Source organism: Acanthochromis polyacanthus, chromosome 17 (genome assembly GCF_021347895.1).
Source record: "Acanthochromis polyacanthus isolate Apoly-LR-REF ecotype Palm Island chromosome 17, KAUST_Apoly_ChrSc, whole genome shotgun sequence".
Lineage (NCBI taxonomy): Eukaryota > Metazoa > Chordata > Actinopteri > Pomacentridae > Acanthochromis > Acanthochromis polyacanthus.
The window spans coordinates 24,196,958-24,211,937 of record NC_067129.1 but is presented as its reverse complement, the minus strand read 5'-3'; the positions used below and the strand labels follow the sequence as shown (position 1 = coordinate 24,211,937).

At 38.1% G+C, this 14,980-nt stretch overlaps 1 protein-coding gene across 1 annotated transcript in view; it reads right to left on the bottom strand.

Annotated features, from left to right (window-relative positions):
- LOC110960031 (phosphatidylinositol-binding clathrin assembly protein) overlaps nt 1–14,980 on the bottom strand; it is a 36,878-nt gene that overhangs the window by 4,654 nt on the left and 17,244 nt on the right. The window contains 16 exon segments of the mRNA XM_051937300.1: nt 448–507; nt 3,465–3,564; nt 3,650–3,680; nt 4,079–4,210; nt 5,014–5,124; nt 6,389–6,449; nt 6,451–6,475; nt 6,653–6,823; nt 7,372–7,423; nt 7,426–7,472; nt 9,596–9,681; nt 9,820–9,831; nt 10,970–11,011; nt 11,117–11,223; nt 13,008–13,119; nt 13,199–13,292. Of these exon segments, the coding sequence (XP_051793260.1) occupies nt 448–507; nt 3,465–3,564; nt 3,650–3,680; nt 4,079–4,210; nt 5,014–5,124; nt 6,389–6,449; nt 6,451–6,475; nt 6,653–6,823; nt 7,372–7,423; nt 7,426–7,472; nt 9,596–9,681; nt 9,820–9,831; nt 10,970–11,011; nt 11,117–11,223; nt 13,008–13,119; nt 13,199–13,292 (1,243 nt within the window).

The following is a 14,980-nucleotide window of genomic DNA, read 5'->3' as shown; positions in this document are numbered from 1 at the left end:
CCCCTTCAAACACAGCATTCTGGGCAAGCTGATTTCTGAATCCGTTCAGTGCTGCCACTTGCTACGATTTGCTATAAATGAAAAAAGAAAACAATGAAAAAACCCTGTAGTAATGAGGTGAACCAGACTGTGCAGCGACTGCCGACTATGAAAACTCATCATCCAAATATGGTCCAGCTCAGATGTCTTTGAAGGAATTGGGTTGTTTTCAGCGGATGCAGGAGAAAACAAAACTGGGAAAAACAGTTGTGGCTCACGCTAACACAAGCCTCTTTTTGATGCCAATTCATTCCCTCTAGCTATACAGATTGAAGTACTAACACTCACTTTTAATCAGACAATAAAACATATACTGTACACACTGCTGGATACATACTGATGTCACTGCTCGCTGTGTGTGTGACGGGTAGTGAGACGCTGCTAAACATGCACTTCTAGCTGACTTACCATTGCATATGCCATCATGCCCGTTGGTGTGGTTGCAGGAAAAGCCATGACAGATGGTGCCTGGGGTGACACACACACAAAAAAAGATGGCATCTCAAGAATCAGGGCACATTAATACCCACAAGAACAGTCTGAGACAGTCTTAGGTGATCACATTTAAGGAGAGTTTGTTTATATTTAATTACAGCAACTAAAATAAGCTCTATTTAGGAATCGTCATATTGAAGTCTCCAAAGAAAAACTCCATTTAATATCAATTTTGGGAGGATGGAGGCCGGCTCAGGCAGTTATAGTTTGATTAGTATCATTCTAAAAGCTATCAGATATATTTAAAATTCTGTATAAAATATGGAAGTGGAAAAAGTGCATCTTGCCATGAGAGAATGTGTTGAATGTGACCTCGAGAGTGTGGTGAAATATTAACAAGAGACTGCATTAAACCCAGACTTTGATGTTATCAAAGCAGGATCCAGTTTTTAAAATATGGAAATGACAGGCCAAGGTAAGGGAAACCAAAACGGCAAGTGTGTTTAGTCCTGGAGGTAGACTGTCGTTACAGCAGGTGGGGAGCTTCAAGAGGAATTAGAAAGCAGAAAGTAGGGACTCTTTGTCTGAGCCCTTCTTGCTCCTCCAACAGCCCCTGCAGTGATAACAAACCCAGATTTGTCCGACGCACAGCCCTCTTGGGCAGGATATGTTTCATTAACTATTCAGTCATTGGCGAGGAAGGCACAAGTGAGTCAGACATGAGGCTGGTGCCAAAATTGCCGCTTTCAATTCAGACTGTGCTTCTTTCATTGCACCGAGAACTCTGCTTCAGAACTCCTGCTCTCTGACAATGTTTGGCTTGTCTCAGGGACGACTCACTCAGCGTTTCCCAGGTCGCCCAGAATGCCGGGATTACGCTCATTGCTTGAATCATGTTAAGGATTATCCTTTAACGAGTGACTGATGTTGTACGCATCTGCTCGTTAGTGTATCAGCTGCATTCAAGTGGCCAATTCTTCCTTTCTGGCTTCATCAGAGAACACTCATCGGCTTTTGATCCTTATCAGGCATCTTCAAGAACCCATGTGTGCACGCAGCATAATGCCAAGCACTGAAACTACAGCCGGAGGATAGACTGGTGGATGATTGTCAGAGGCTCCTTTGGAAAGTCAGACTACAAATTTAATAGAACTCCAAGTAACGCAGTGAAACGGAAAGAAAGCGAGGCAGAAAGAACAACAGGTTATTCCAAGGACAGCGGATATAATGAACTACTCCAAACGAGACCAGCAATGATAAATCCATGAGCCAGTTAATGTTTTTGATAATCAACTAATTGCTTCAATGATTTGATAAAAAATATATATATATATTTTGGCAAGTTAAAGGGGGGATGCTTTGTGGCTGATAAGCAATAAAATCTGGTTTTGCTATTGTTCAGAAAATGGAGCTTCAGCTGATGATCACCCCATAATGAGGACAGAAGATGGAGGACGATGGCATTAATGTGGATTTCAGCAGCGACAACGCAAAGATGCTCTAAAGCTTTTTGGTGCTTGTACATGTCTGACAGTAAGGAAGTAAGTCTTTACAATTTGAAATTTTAAATAACAAACCTACAATAAAGTATTCTTACTTTTAGATATGGAGAGGCTTCTTTCAATATTGGGGTTGCATTTGAAATACATATTTTATTAATGTAGAAACATTTTGACAATCATAGAAGTTGGCTATCGTATCCTGATCGGTCACAACAAATGTTAGACTCACTTAAAAGTTTCCTCACAAACATGTATTTTGGACTGTTAGCCAGCAAACCTACTGGAGATTAGGGCTGGACTGAATAGCTATTTCTGGGCTCCAGATATTTGGCCCTGATTAATGACGAATATTCGGTTTGCAATGTCCGAGTTGACGAGTTGAATACTGATCGTGCGACATCATCTGACGGAGTTGACTGAATATTCAGATCTCAAAATAAATATTTGGATACCACCGTCACGACCGAATATTCGGGTCCAACCCTACTGCAATACAATAATACCAATGTGGTAAAACAAACCACGGCTACACAGGATGACGTGTTGGATGATATCTTCAGTGAGGCTGGACTTTTTCATCCCTTTCACATGAGGTCTGACCTTTTGTATATGCAGTACAGATGTGTTGTCACTTTTTACAAATCTGACAGGTGGCTTCATACTGAGTATCTATGTAGGTATTCAGGATAAATCAGCAGTTCACTACATGAGGGACAACATTATAGAACATGGACTACAGTCAAAAACGATGTCAGGTCATGGCATAAGAATCGGTTTACTTTGTGGTTTTTGATCCCATCAGTAGGTATGTTTTGTATTTTCTTCCTGATTGCAACAGTGAAGCCTTCTGAGTATAATCAAACTCATCACAGTGCCCTGAGCAATATTACTTCTAATAATTCTTTCTGGATTATTCTTAAATGCATATTGACCTTGAAAAACAACTAAGAGAGAAAATGACAAGCATTTCAGTGAAACAAAAGTGCAGCAATCAGGCTGTAGTCTTGGAAAGAGCTGAGAAAGAGGGGGATGAGCCAAAACTCCAAAGACATTTGAACTGTTCTCTTAAGAGTCGTTTCATGGGATATCAGAACCAAAAACATGAGGCTGTCACTGTTACAGCTCCAGTAAAGGGCCAGTGTGTAGTATTTATCAGGATCCGATGACGACATCTGAGGGACAGCGTATGCTAGATGTTTTGGAGATAAATCCAGAGAGGCCAGACTGAGATGGTTTGGACACATACAGAGGAGGGATAGTGAATATATCTGTAGAACTGTAACTGCCAGGCAGGAGGCCTAGAGGAAGACCAAAGAGGAGTTTATGGATGTAGTGAAAGAGGACCTGAAGTTAGATGATGTGAGAGAAGAGAATACAGAGGGTAGAGTTAAATGGAAGCAGATGATTCACTGTGGTGACCCCTAAAGGGAAAAGCCAAAGGAAAAGAAGAATGGTTGGGAGATTAAAGCAGACAGGTGAGAGTCCTACCATGGTTGCAGGATTCCAGGTGGTAGAAGGAGCCATTTTGGGTTGCCAGTTGGTTCCACCTGTCAGCTTCTTCTCACCAGGCTGACTCCAGTGAAGATCACTACAGAGATCAAATAAAATGTTAGCCACGTTTAGCACGCACTCATTCAGGGACACGAAGCCAAATATTACTTCAGTGTCCTTACTTCTTTGCTGTGCCGTTCCCAATTCCCAGATCTAAACATGACAGAAGAAAAAAAAAATTGTATTCTGATTATATAATACAGATAAACACCTAAATTATTATCACCGATTATGTGAAAACTGAGAAAGCAAATGGGATTATCCCTACACTCTTTACGATATGCTGTGTTTTTGGCCAATTTGCTTTTCATTACATGGCACCATGGGGAAAAAAAACAGGAAATGTAGGGACGGTTAGTAAGGGAATGGCATGCTGTGTTGTCGAGCTGGCTGGGAGCCAAACTGGAGATTCAACTGCTGAATGATTAACGTTAAAATTGTGGTTTATAAAAATATTCAAACAATATTTCCTTACACAGATAAGTGTTTTTCTACTGTTAGTCTTACAAATGACTGAAATGGGTGAAATTAAAACAAACAAACAAGAAAACTTACTCCCAACAAGATGGCCAGTGAGGAGTCCAGGTCAGTGGACACCAGTTTGTGGGGCTGTTGGCCATTTGGAGTCAGGCTCTGATTTGGTGAGGATGCCACTGTAGGTTTGAGGATGCCACCTAAAACATCTTAATCAAAAGGGGGCAGGAAAAGGGGGAAAAGGAAGGGGATGAAAGGGAGAAAGGGGTAGGTAAAAGGTTGAAGGGCCCAGAGCAGGTGAAGACACAATATAACAGACAGAAACACGGCGACACACAACAAAACGCAAAATGCACACACAGGGACAGAGAGAGGATGTCACGTGTGAATGAAGCAAAAAGCAGGACTAAAATCTGATCAAGCCAAGTCTGTGTGAGAGCAGTGTGTGTCAGGTCAACTCACCCGGACATGCATATGCCATGCAAAAAGTCAAGGCCCCAGGGAGAGCGGGTGATCCAGGATAAGGCAAAGAAGGAAATAAAAAAGTGTTGTGAACTTGTGAGCATCATAGAATTCAATGAGGATGTACAAACAAATTGCAAATGAGACTGCGTGAGGTAAATAAAAGGCAACAAGTAAAATAGTCATTAACTGCAATCACACTTGAGTGCTACCATTAGAGAGGCTGTTTTTGGAAAATTAAGACTAACCTCATTAATCTCAATTTGTGTAACTTCACAAAATTCATCTCAGTGGCACACATTGATAACTGTGTGGAGGTTAAGGATGAAAGCAATGTCTATATAAAACGTATATATATATAATATATATATATATATATATATCGGCATGAATGGGTACAACATTCACTGTCCATATGAGCCACACACAGACAAACTTGACGCAATGAATGAATGTACAAACTGTCTCTCAAGGCTTCCACTGACAGCATATGAGAAACCTGCAGGGTGGCAGTGGGAAGACAAGATGCCAGAGTGAGTGCAATGCTTACCTGAAGAATCCAGGTTGTTGGCATTAGCGTTGTTGCCAAATACAGAGTCAAAGTCGACGTTAAGGCCTCGAGGGTTGTGTGGCTGCTGGGGGGTTGGGGAGGCTGTGAACCCTGAGGAGGCAAAAACAAAACTCAATACAAGTACAGCAGTAAGGAGGTAGAAGAATCTACCAAAACACTTGATGGCTTAGTCTTATCTTTTACAGACAGGGACACACTTACAAATGTTGTTTTGTTCTATTGCTAATATTAACACACACTGGCAGTGTTTTGGCAAAGGTTGATTCATCAGGACACACTTCTGCTTCCCAGAGTCCATGCACTACAAAAACTCAAAGTCTTACCAAGTCTATTTGTCTTATTTTTAGTCAAATGTGTCATCCCACTTGATTTAAAATAGATTCACTTCATAAATGACATTTCAGCAAGACAGAGGGACTTGTTTTCAGACAATGCATCTGAAATATCTTGTTAAGTCAAACAATTTTGAAATTATCTTGTCTCGAGTTGAATTTTAACTTTACAAGAAAACTCAAAAAAGGGTTTAACCTCGTGCGGTCCTGTGGGTCAAATCGACCCGTTTTAAAGTTTGAAAATGTGGGAAAAATTATATATTTTCACAGTGAAACTTCTGCTGTCCACATTTTCAACATTTTTTGGGAAATCTTTCAATATTTTTGGTGGAAAAAGAAATGTTAAAAAGTTTAAGAACATTTACATAAAAATCAACCAAAATCAAGTAAATTTCACTGGATTTGGTTGATTTTTTTGTGAATGTTCTTTTAGAAATATTTACAAGATTTTCTTGCCAACTTTGGGGACTTTTAAAATAAAACTTTTAAGGGAAACTTTTAGGGAATTATTGGAATTTTCTTCCTGAAGGTATTGCAAATTTTCAGAAATTTGGGGAATTTTTTGCTGATTTTTTGGATTCTTTTCAGAAAAGGAAACAATATTTTTTGCTGCCTGTAACTCAAGACACCAGGAGGGTTAATACCAAATTAGGAGGTTACATGAAAGTGAAAATCTATTTTTGAGTGAAAAACTGCTTCTTTTTTTTAAGCATATCTGGCTTATTTTAAGACACCTAAGCTTGACAATCCTGGTAAAATATAGCTTAAGATACGTTTCCCCAGCTCATTTTGAGATCTCAATATTCTAAATATCATATCTTATTTCAAGAAATCTTGCCAAGCCATTTTTCAGTTGTTCTACAGGAAGATTTTTCCCCACTTATTTCAACGTAAAGTTCTTGAAATAGTTTTTTTTTTCTTGTTTTGAGAAGGGCATTTTTTCCAGTGTGGCCAGGCATGCTTAAGAGAGCGTGTATGTGTGATTGTAAATGTGCAGCAGTCAGGAAGAGCAGAACTCTCACCTCCCCATGAGTTGGTGACAGAGAGAGGCAGTGGCTGTTGGAAAGCTGGCTGCAGGTCCAGCCAGGTCGGTGGCTGCTTGGGAGGTGCTGAAACCAGCAGGAGAAAAAGGGCACAGAGAAAATACAGTCACTCTCTGACAAACACACTTCAGCGGTACAAGGTTGCTAAGGAAGGAAATCACATCTGCTATACTTTGTATTCCTGTGCACAGACTTTGTTCTTAAAACTTTGAGATGAGTGACACTGTTAATCCTGTGCCTCACCTGTTGTTGAAGCTGGGGGTGGAGAAGAGATCAATGACCGGGGCAGAGTTTATGGTCCCGCCCACGGTGGCGACAGGGGAAGACTCTGTAGACACTGTAGCAGGATTCTTCTGGAGCTCTTTCAGACGCTGCTCCCTGCAATAAATAAAGTTAATATTAGCAACACGTAATCTAACCTCGATAAAGCCCGTCTGCATGACGCTACTTCCAAATTCTTTCATTAGGTTTTCGTTGAAGAAATTTGCTTCAATTTGACAGCTCACAAGAGAATACAAAGGAAGTAGGAAGGAAGAGCAGAAAAGTCAAACGGCAATAAAATCCTTTGCCATTATCAATAAAAAGGGCTCTAATGAAATAATAGCAACTTGAAGGCCATCAATTAATATAATACGGTCACATTAATCCTCAAGATTACAAGAAATAAGAGTAAAAATGAATTTGTTCCATTTCTACTTTTTCTTAACAGCTACACGAGGTCAAATCACTTTGTTTTAGATACTTCATTCCTTTTAATTTTATACAATTTGTTTTCCCCCAACCAGGAGAGTGCCATTGGCACTTTGACGTTCCAAAGCCAATTCTCCCCACTGTTCAAAATGCTGCACAAGAAGTGTCCTTTAAGAGCTACATACTGTGTGCTGGATGTAGCTTGCTCTGGCCTGAAAGCAAAGAAATGAGTTGATATGGGAAAAAACGTACTTTTAGTGCTTTTAGGCGGCCTGCTCTTCTCCAGGGCTGCCTGTTTTTCCCTCTCGTCCGCTTTGGTGAAGATATGCCGGTGTTGGCCAGGGAGGAGACAGCATTGGAGAGGGTGCTAGCCCTAAATCAAAAGGCAGACAAAGAAAACAGTGACTAAGAATCATTTCAGAGCGATCAAAAATCGACATTTTTAGAACTGGACTGTGGTATACTTGTTGCTTTAACCTCGCTGTAGGGACTTGTTTGGTAATATGACATAAAAAAACAGTTATACTCTGTGGAATAAAAAGGTAAATTTTTTACTATCTTCCAATGCTGAAAAAAAAAAAAAAAAAAACAATCAACAAATCAATCCAAAGCCTTTTTGAGAAATGACACTTGGAACATTTCTGACTTCATCCAACTGTTGTTTTTATTTATAGGCACCAAAAAAATATTGTTTCCTTGTCTGAAAAAAAAAAATAAGCAAAAAAATTCCCCAAATTTATGAAAGTTTGCAAAACCTTAAGGAAGAAATTTCCAATAATTCCTGAAAAGTTTCCCTTACAATTTTAGTTTTAAAAAAAATCCCACAAATTTTGCAAGAAAATTCTTGCAAATATTTTTTAAAAATGAGTAAAAATCGTCAAAAAAATCCTAAAAATATCAAAAGTGATTACATATATATCAGTAAATCTTCTAATATTTTCTTTAAGAACATTCACAAAAAAAACTAAACAAAATCCAGCGAAATTCAACGGATTTTGGTTGATTTTTTGTGAATGTTCTTAAGAAACATTTCTTTTTTCCACCAAAAAATGTTCAAAAATTTCCCAAAAATGTTGAAAATGTGGACATTTTCAAACTTTAAAACGGGTCAATTTGAGCCGCAGGACAACACGAGGGTTAATACAATTACAGACTAAAGCTAAACTAAAGTCGGCTTGTCAAACTGTCCAAATAAGCAACCGCCCACTTTATTTCTGATTTCATACAAAGTGAAACTGAAAGCTGAGGACTCTACCTGAGGACGGCCGTGATGTAACCTGTCTGAGGTGAACAAAATCACACTGTGACCAGCTGTTAGATCCTCATTGGGATATTTGAGAATTAAAGCTCATTTATGAAGTTAATGCTCTTTCTTCATGTGTAAATGTGTGCAGCTCTCTCTCTTTGGAGACACCTGTGGCTTCTACTGCTGCCTGAGCTGCAGCATACAATAAAATAAAATGAACACAAACAGCTGGAAACTAAACGAGGACTCAGTGTGTGGTAACTCTCCTGTCTGATGGAAAGACAAGCATAGCTACACAGCATGACTTTTCATCAGATCCTGGACTGATTCACCCTCTCTGGGATAATTTGTAATGATTAGATGTTAATGAGGCTGTTCCATTAGCGCAAACGCACACAACTTTTACTCTTTTGTGACGCATTTATGCTACTGTTTGAAAGTTTGGGGTCACTTAGGAATGTCCTCATTTTTTCAAAAAGAGAAGCATTTTTTTCAATGAAGATAACATTAAATTAATCAGAAATCCAGTCTAGACATTGTTAATGTGGTAAATGACCATTCTAGCTGGAAACAGCTGATTTTTAATGGAATATCTCCATAGGGGTGCAGAGGAACATTTCTATCAATCGTCACTCCTGTGTTCTAATGCTACATTTTGTTAGCTGATCGTGTTAAAAGGCTAACTGTTGATTAGAAAACCCTTGTGTTTATTGATGTTAGTGCATGAATGAAAGTGTGAGTTTTTATGGAAAACATGACATTGCCTGGGTGACCACAAACTTTTGAACAGTAGTGTATATCCTACTGCTGTCTGTTGTTGCAGGTACTTAAAAACAAACCAAAGGAAACAGTTCTAAACAGCTAAAAGGAACAAACTTTAGAAGGAGCGGAGCCTAACTCATTTCAAATTGTAGAGCAAAGTGACGGAGAAAGGTTGTGATTCTAACACACTGTGTATTAAATGCTTTCTGTGAATTTTGTGGACAAACACTGGTGCTGAAATGTGGAAAAATCCTTTGCTAACACATCACTCAATTCTAAGTACTATTGCTTGTTTGTGTGTGTCTGTTAGTGTGATGGTTCAGTTCCGATCTGTGCTGTATTGGATAAGATATGGCACCTGCCATTAGCAGCAGGGTTTTTATGGAAACTTGACCAGGGTGCACTTCTGACACGAAGCGGACACATTAGCCCCAGCTCTAAGGGCCATGGCAGGAAGCCAGATCAGGTAAACAGAGGAGCAGACCCACCTGCTGGCTGCTGTCGAGTCTTTAACTTTCTTTCCCTCTAAAGAGGCCAAATGCTGCTCCAGGGCATCGAGCAGGCTGCTGGGGGCCTAGCATGAACGTCATTGACACACATTAATACATGCTTTTATGAGGGGAAAAAAGCACTGAAGCATGCCAAGTTATTGCCAAGAATCCACAAAACAGAACTATTCTCAAACACAGAGAGAGAAGATTCAGATACTTACACAAACTGTAAACTGAAAACGGAGAGACAGAAGGAAGGGAAAAAATACAAAAAATAAAGGTGCAGTCGAGATATTAGTAAAAAGATTTTGGAAGAAAGCACTTTAATTCTGGTTTATCTGCTACGGTTAAAAAAAAACTCTACCCAGTACATAATAATAAGCCGAGCCTCCAGATAAATAGAATTTTGTACATTATGCACCACTTCAGCTGGATACACAAACCCTTGGTTCACACCTTTATTTGCTGTATAACGTGCAAGGTCAGGAGTGAGTTAGCTGAAAGGTGTCAGTGCAATCGTGGACACATGCAGTTTCTGCCTAGCGTGCACAGCATATGGTGTTAAAACGTCTTAGGCCTAAAACTGCAGGGGATAGCAACCCGTGAAAGGACAATAACAGCCAAATTTTGAGAGTTCATATTAAGCAGGTCACAAAACTAGAGCACGCTTTTTGTTTGTTTTAACTATTTTCTACATTGTACATCACAACTGAAGACATCAAAACTATGAAAGAATACATGGAATTAATCAAATCAGTGCTTTATAGGGTTAACAGATCAGGGTATATTTAGCATTTTAGATTCTTCAAATTAGCCTCCTTTTGCTTTGATGAGCAGTGTTATTGTGCTGCTACATAAACTGGAGTATGTAAATAAAACCACACATTTCACCACCATTATAGCTGATTGCTTCCATTAGGTAAAAGCTACAAAGAGATAACCTTTAAGAACCTAATGTGGATGTACGTTAGGCAACAAGAAAAATGAGCTGTTAGACTTCTTTCCAGCAGTCACCAAAGTCTTCGATTTGCATGTCGATCGTTTTGCTTTATCTCTCAAAGTCTTGAGATCTTAATCTCCTGACATTTTTTTTTCCACTTTCTAGTGAAAGTGGAAAAAAAAGCACCCAATATGGTACAAGCCAACAGATTTTTGTTTGTGGAAGTAGGTACATTTGTGCTTTGTGGAAAACCATGTTACACTTCATACTCAAAATATATTCTTGGTATACTTAAATTGAGCCCCAAAATTTGGCCACTCTCCACTTTTTAGTAAAGGAAAGCCAGCAGAAGGGTGCAGCGTATGAAGTTAATACATGTTATTCAAAGTAACAGTACAGTGCCAACTTATTATGATCGAATGTAAGTTTACCTGAGACAGATCTGGGATGTCGCCTCGATCAATTCCAACTTGCTGCAGGAAAAGAGAAAACTTAGATGGGAAACAGCAGCAAAAATGTATATATAAACCCGCACCACTTTGCAATGCCTGAATGGCTAAACTGGAGTCCCAACTTACTTCTGCGACTTTGAGGAACTCAGAGATTCTTGTCATTCGTGTCAGGAATTTCTTGTAGATGTCCAGTCCTTCTTTACACTGGACCTTCTTCATGTCAAAGTATTTCTCTGTTCATAGAATAAAAACAGTATCACAATGCCAATGTCTTGACAAACACAATCATTGTTTCACTTGAATCTGCTTCGTCTGGTATTTTGAATTATTTAAGACTCAGGACAAACATAAGCAAGAGCATATTACAAACACGCTGGCAGTTTTTTAAAAATATTTGCACTGAAATTTTACAATAGAATCCTGTAATTCCATATAAAATGATACTCTCTAGGACTGCTTGGTAGAACATGAGCATGATCTGGCAGCTCACTCCATACAGCCTCGATTTTCTTTAGAAGTGCGGCCTCAGCTGCAGTCATTCACATAAATGATCCGTGTCTTTTCCAACAAAGGAAGTGTCTATGTGGACATCTAAGTATTTACAAGAGAACAACTGAGTGATTGTCTTGTTTCTGATGAGCAATAACTTGCCTTGGATCATAGACCGCTTCCTGTGTTTTGGTGTCATCAGAGAATAGACGTGTACATTCCTACAGTCATTTGTGTACGCTGCAAAGACTCAAACTCTAAAAGCCTATTTGTCTGATTTTTAGTCAAAATGTCTCATCCCACTTGATCTAGGATAAATTCACTTAACAAGTGACATTTCAGCAAGATGGAGGGACTTGTTTTCAGACAACACATCTTAAATATCTTGTTTAGTCAAACAATCTTGTTTTGAGTTGAATTTTGCAAGAAAATTCAAAATAAGTTAAACCCTCGCGTCGTCCTGCGGGTCAAATCGACCCGTTTTAAAGTTTGAAAATGTGGAAAAAAATATACATTTTGACAGTGAAACTTCTGATGTCCACAATTTCAACATTTTTGGGAAATCTTTGAACAAGAAATGTTAAAAATGTTTCTTTAACAACATTCAAAAAAAAAAATAAAAAATCAACCACAATCCAGCAAATTCGCTGGATTTTGGCTGATTTTTTGTACATGTTCTCAAGAGAATATTAGACATTTTACTGATATATATGTAATCACTTTAGATATTTCAGGAGGTTTTTTTTTTTGTTTTTTTTAGAAGATTTTTACTCATTTTTTGAAAATATTTACAAGAATTTTCTCGCCAAATGTGCGGGAATTTTTAAAATAAAACTTTTAAGGGAAACTTTCAAGAAATTATTGGAATTTTCTTCCTCGAGGTTTTTGCAAATTTTCAGAAATTTGGGGAATTTTTTTGCTGATTTTTAGGGTTTTTTCCAGACAAGGAAACAATACTCTTTGGTGCCTGTAAATGAAGACAACAGGAGCGCTTATACATCTCGAATTAGGAGGCTACATGAAAGTGAAAATCTATTTTTGAGTGAAAAACTGCCTTTTTATTTTAAGACACCTAAGCTTGACAATCCTGGTAAAATATAGCTTAAAATAAGTTTTTCCCGCTAATTTTAAGATCTCAATATTCTAAATATTATATCTTATTTCAAGAAATCCTACCAAGCCATTTTTCACTTGTTCTATAGGCAGATTTTTCACTTATTTCAAGGTAAAAGTTCCTTGAAATAAGTTTTTTTTTTCTTGTTTTGAGAGAGGTATATTTTTCCCAGTGTACCAAGGGACTATCGTAAATCAAAAGTTTCAATCCAAACCACAAAGTGAACCTTGGTAGAACATTGGAGGACAGTTTCCTGGCATTATCACTGCTTCAGTTTAGCACAAAGGTAGGAAAATGAGCTCATAGCTGTGCACAGAACCATCACCTACTGAGTGACCTTTGAAGTCCTTTCTGTTTCACACTATACTGAACTGAAAACATGAAGGCTACGTTAAAACAGAAGCTTGTTATTACCCAAGAGGTTAATAATGCCCTCATTGTAGGCGGCAAACAGTCGGATTGCATCTTTGAACAGAAGCATGAAGGCTGCGTTGATCACACCGTTTGTGAGTTCATTGGCGTTGACCTGGAAGACAGGTGGAGGTGTTGATGAGAACGTTTCTTTATTTAAATGCCAAACGGTACACATAGAATTGAGCACTCACATTGAAATCAAGTAACACATCCATCTGATTCTGGATGATAGGGATGGTTTTAAGTAGTTTCTCTGTGTTAATGGTTCTCATCACTCCATCAGATCTGGGGAAGGAAAAGAAAAGGTAGGAGAGAATCTCATTTAACACAATACTGAGCTGAGACAACGACGATCTAAATTCAATCAAACATCTAATAAAAACTTTACAAAAAAACCCAATAAGGATAGCATGTAATGTGTAATACTTTAAGTTTTGGATTTGTTTTGCTTATTGTATTGAATATTTATTTTCTCTTTTGCTTTTATAATACTGCGACATGTCTGCAATAAATTAAATAAAAAAAATAAAGCTTATAAATAAATAAAATGGTTTGGTTCCTTTAATTCAAATGAAAGAAACTGGGATTGTTCTAGTTTTCCTCTATTAGAGATAAAAAAAAAATAAAATCAGCTATCCTAAACTGTGAAATGCCACCGTCTTTCCAGTCGTCATGAAGTCCAGATTAAGATGCACATTTGTGAATTATACCACTGAGCTACTCTTTTACACATGATTGCTTTATTTTTCTCATGGGCAACAGTGTCAAGTGATGTATGCCATGAGGCTGCAGTCCTATCAACAACATTACCCACCTGTGTGAAAGTAATGTTAGGGGAGCTGCTCTCCATTGTGTTGGCAGATGAAACTTAAGTAAATAATAACAGAAATATTTCCTTAAATCCAGTGCGCAAATTAGATGAATGTGATCCCTCAGCTGGCTGACACACAGACAGCCACCCAACACCACCTGATGGTCTACAGAGATGAGTAAGGATAGACCGATACATCGGCCGGCCGATACATCAGGCCGATATTTGAGTTTGTTTTTTTTTTTTTTTAACTTGTATCGGCCGATACACGTGTGGGTTTGCCTATTTATTTTTCCCTGGCATGAATTGTTTTAATGATGCCTAAATATTTATTTTATTTTATAGACATTACTTGAATAATTAAAAGCACCAAACACTTTTGTTTATTTGAAAGTATGTGTGGTAAAGTTGAACAAAGCTGAATCCTACTGTGTACAGTAGTTGTTGTTTTATTTATGCTTAAGTTAAAATATTTTTTTTATTTTATTTTATAGACATTACTTGAATAATTAAAAGCACCAAACACTTTTTGTTCTTTGAAAGTACGTGTGGCAAAGTTGAACAAAGCTGGTGAGGTTTTTTTTTTTTTTTTACTGTTCAATAAATGTTTCTTATTTTAAACTTGAGACCTGTAACATTTGTTATCATTGTGTCATTTTTTTTATTTGAATTGAAGGAGCAAAAGCAGTACTGGCCCCAAACATCGGCTCAAGAAAATTGGCCATCGGCTAGGGGTGATGGAAAAAAATCGGCATCGGCCCTAAAAAATCCATATCGGTCTATCCCTAGTAATGAGGTCAGCATCTAAATCAGGGGTCCCCAAACTTTTTCCTGTGAGGGCCACATAACTTTTCCCTTCTCTGGTGGGGAGCCGGGGTCAGTTTGCAACAGAAAAAGTGTGATGATCGCAGGGGTGCCTAAACGTAAACATTGTTCTCCAGAAAGCTACACATAACCAAATATTAATAACCCTTTCCGGGATCTTCACAGAAAAAAAGTCAGGAAATAAATAATAACACTATTAATGATATAAATAACACTATTTATGAAATAAATAATAACCAAGTAACCCTCTCTAGGTTCTTCACAGAAAAAAAGTCAGGAAATAACACTATTTGTGAAATAAATAACCAAATAACCCTGCCGCCTACAGAAAAAAATC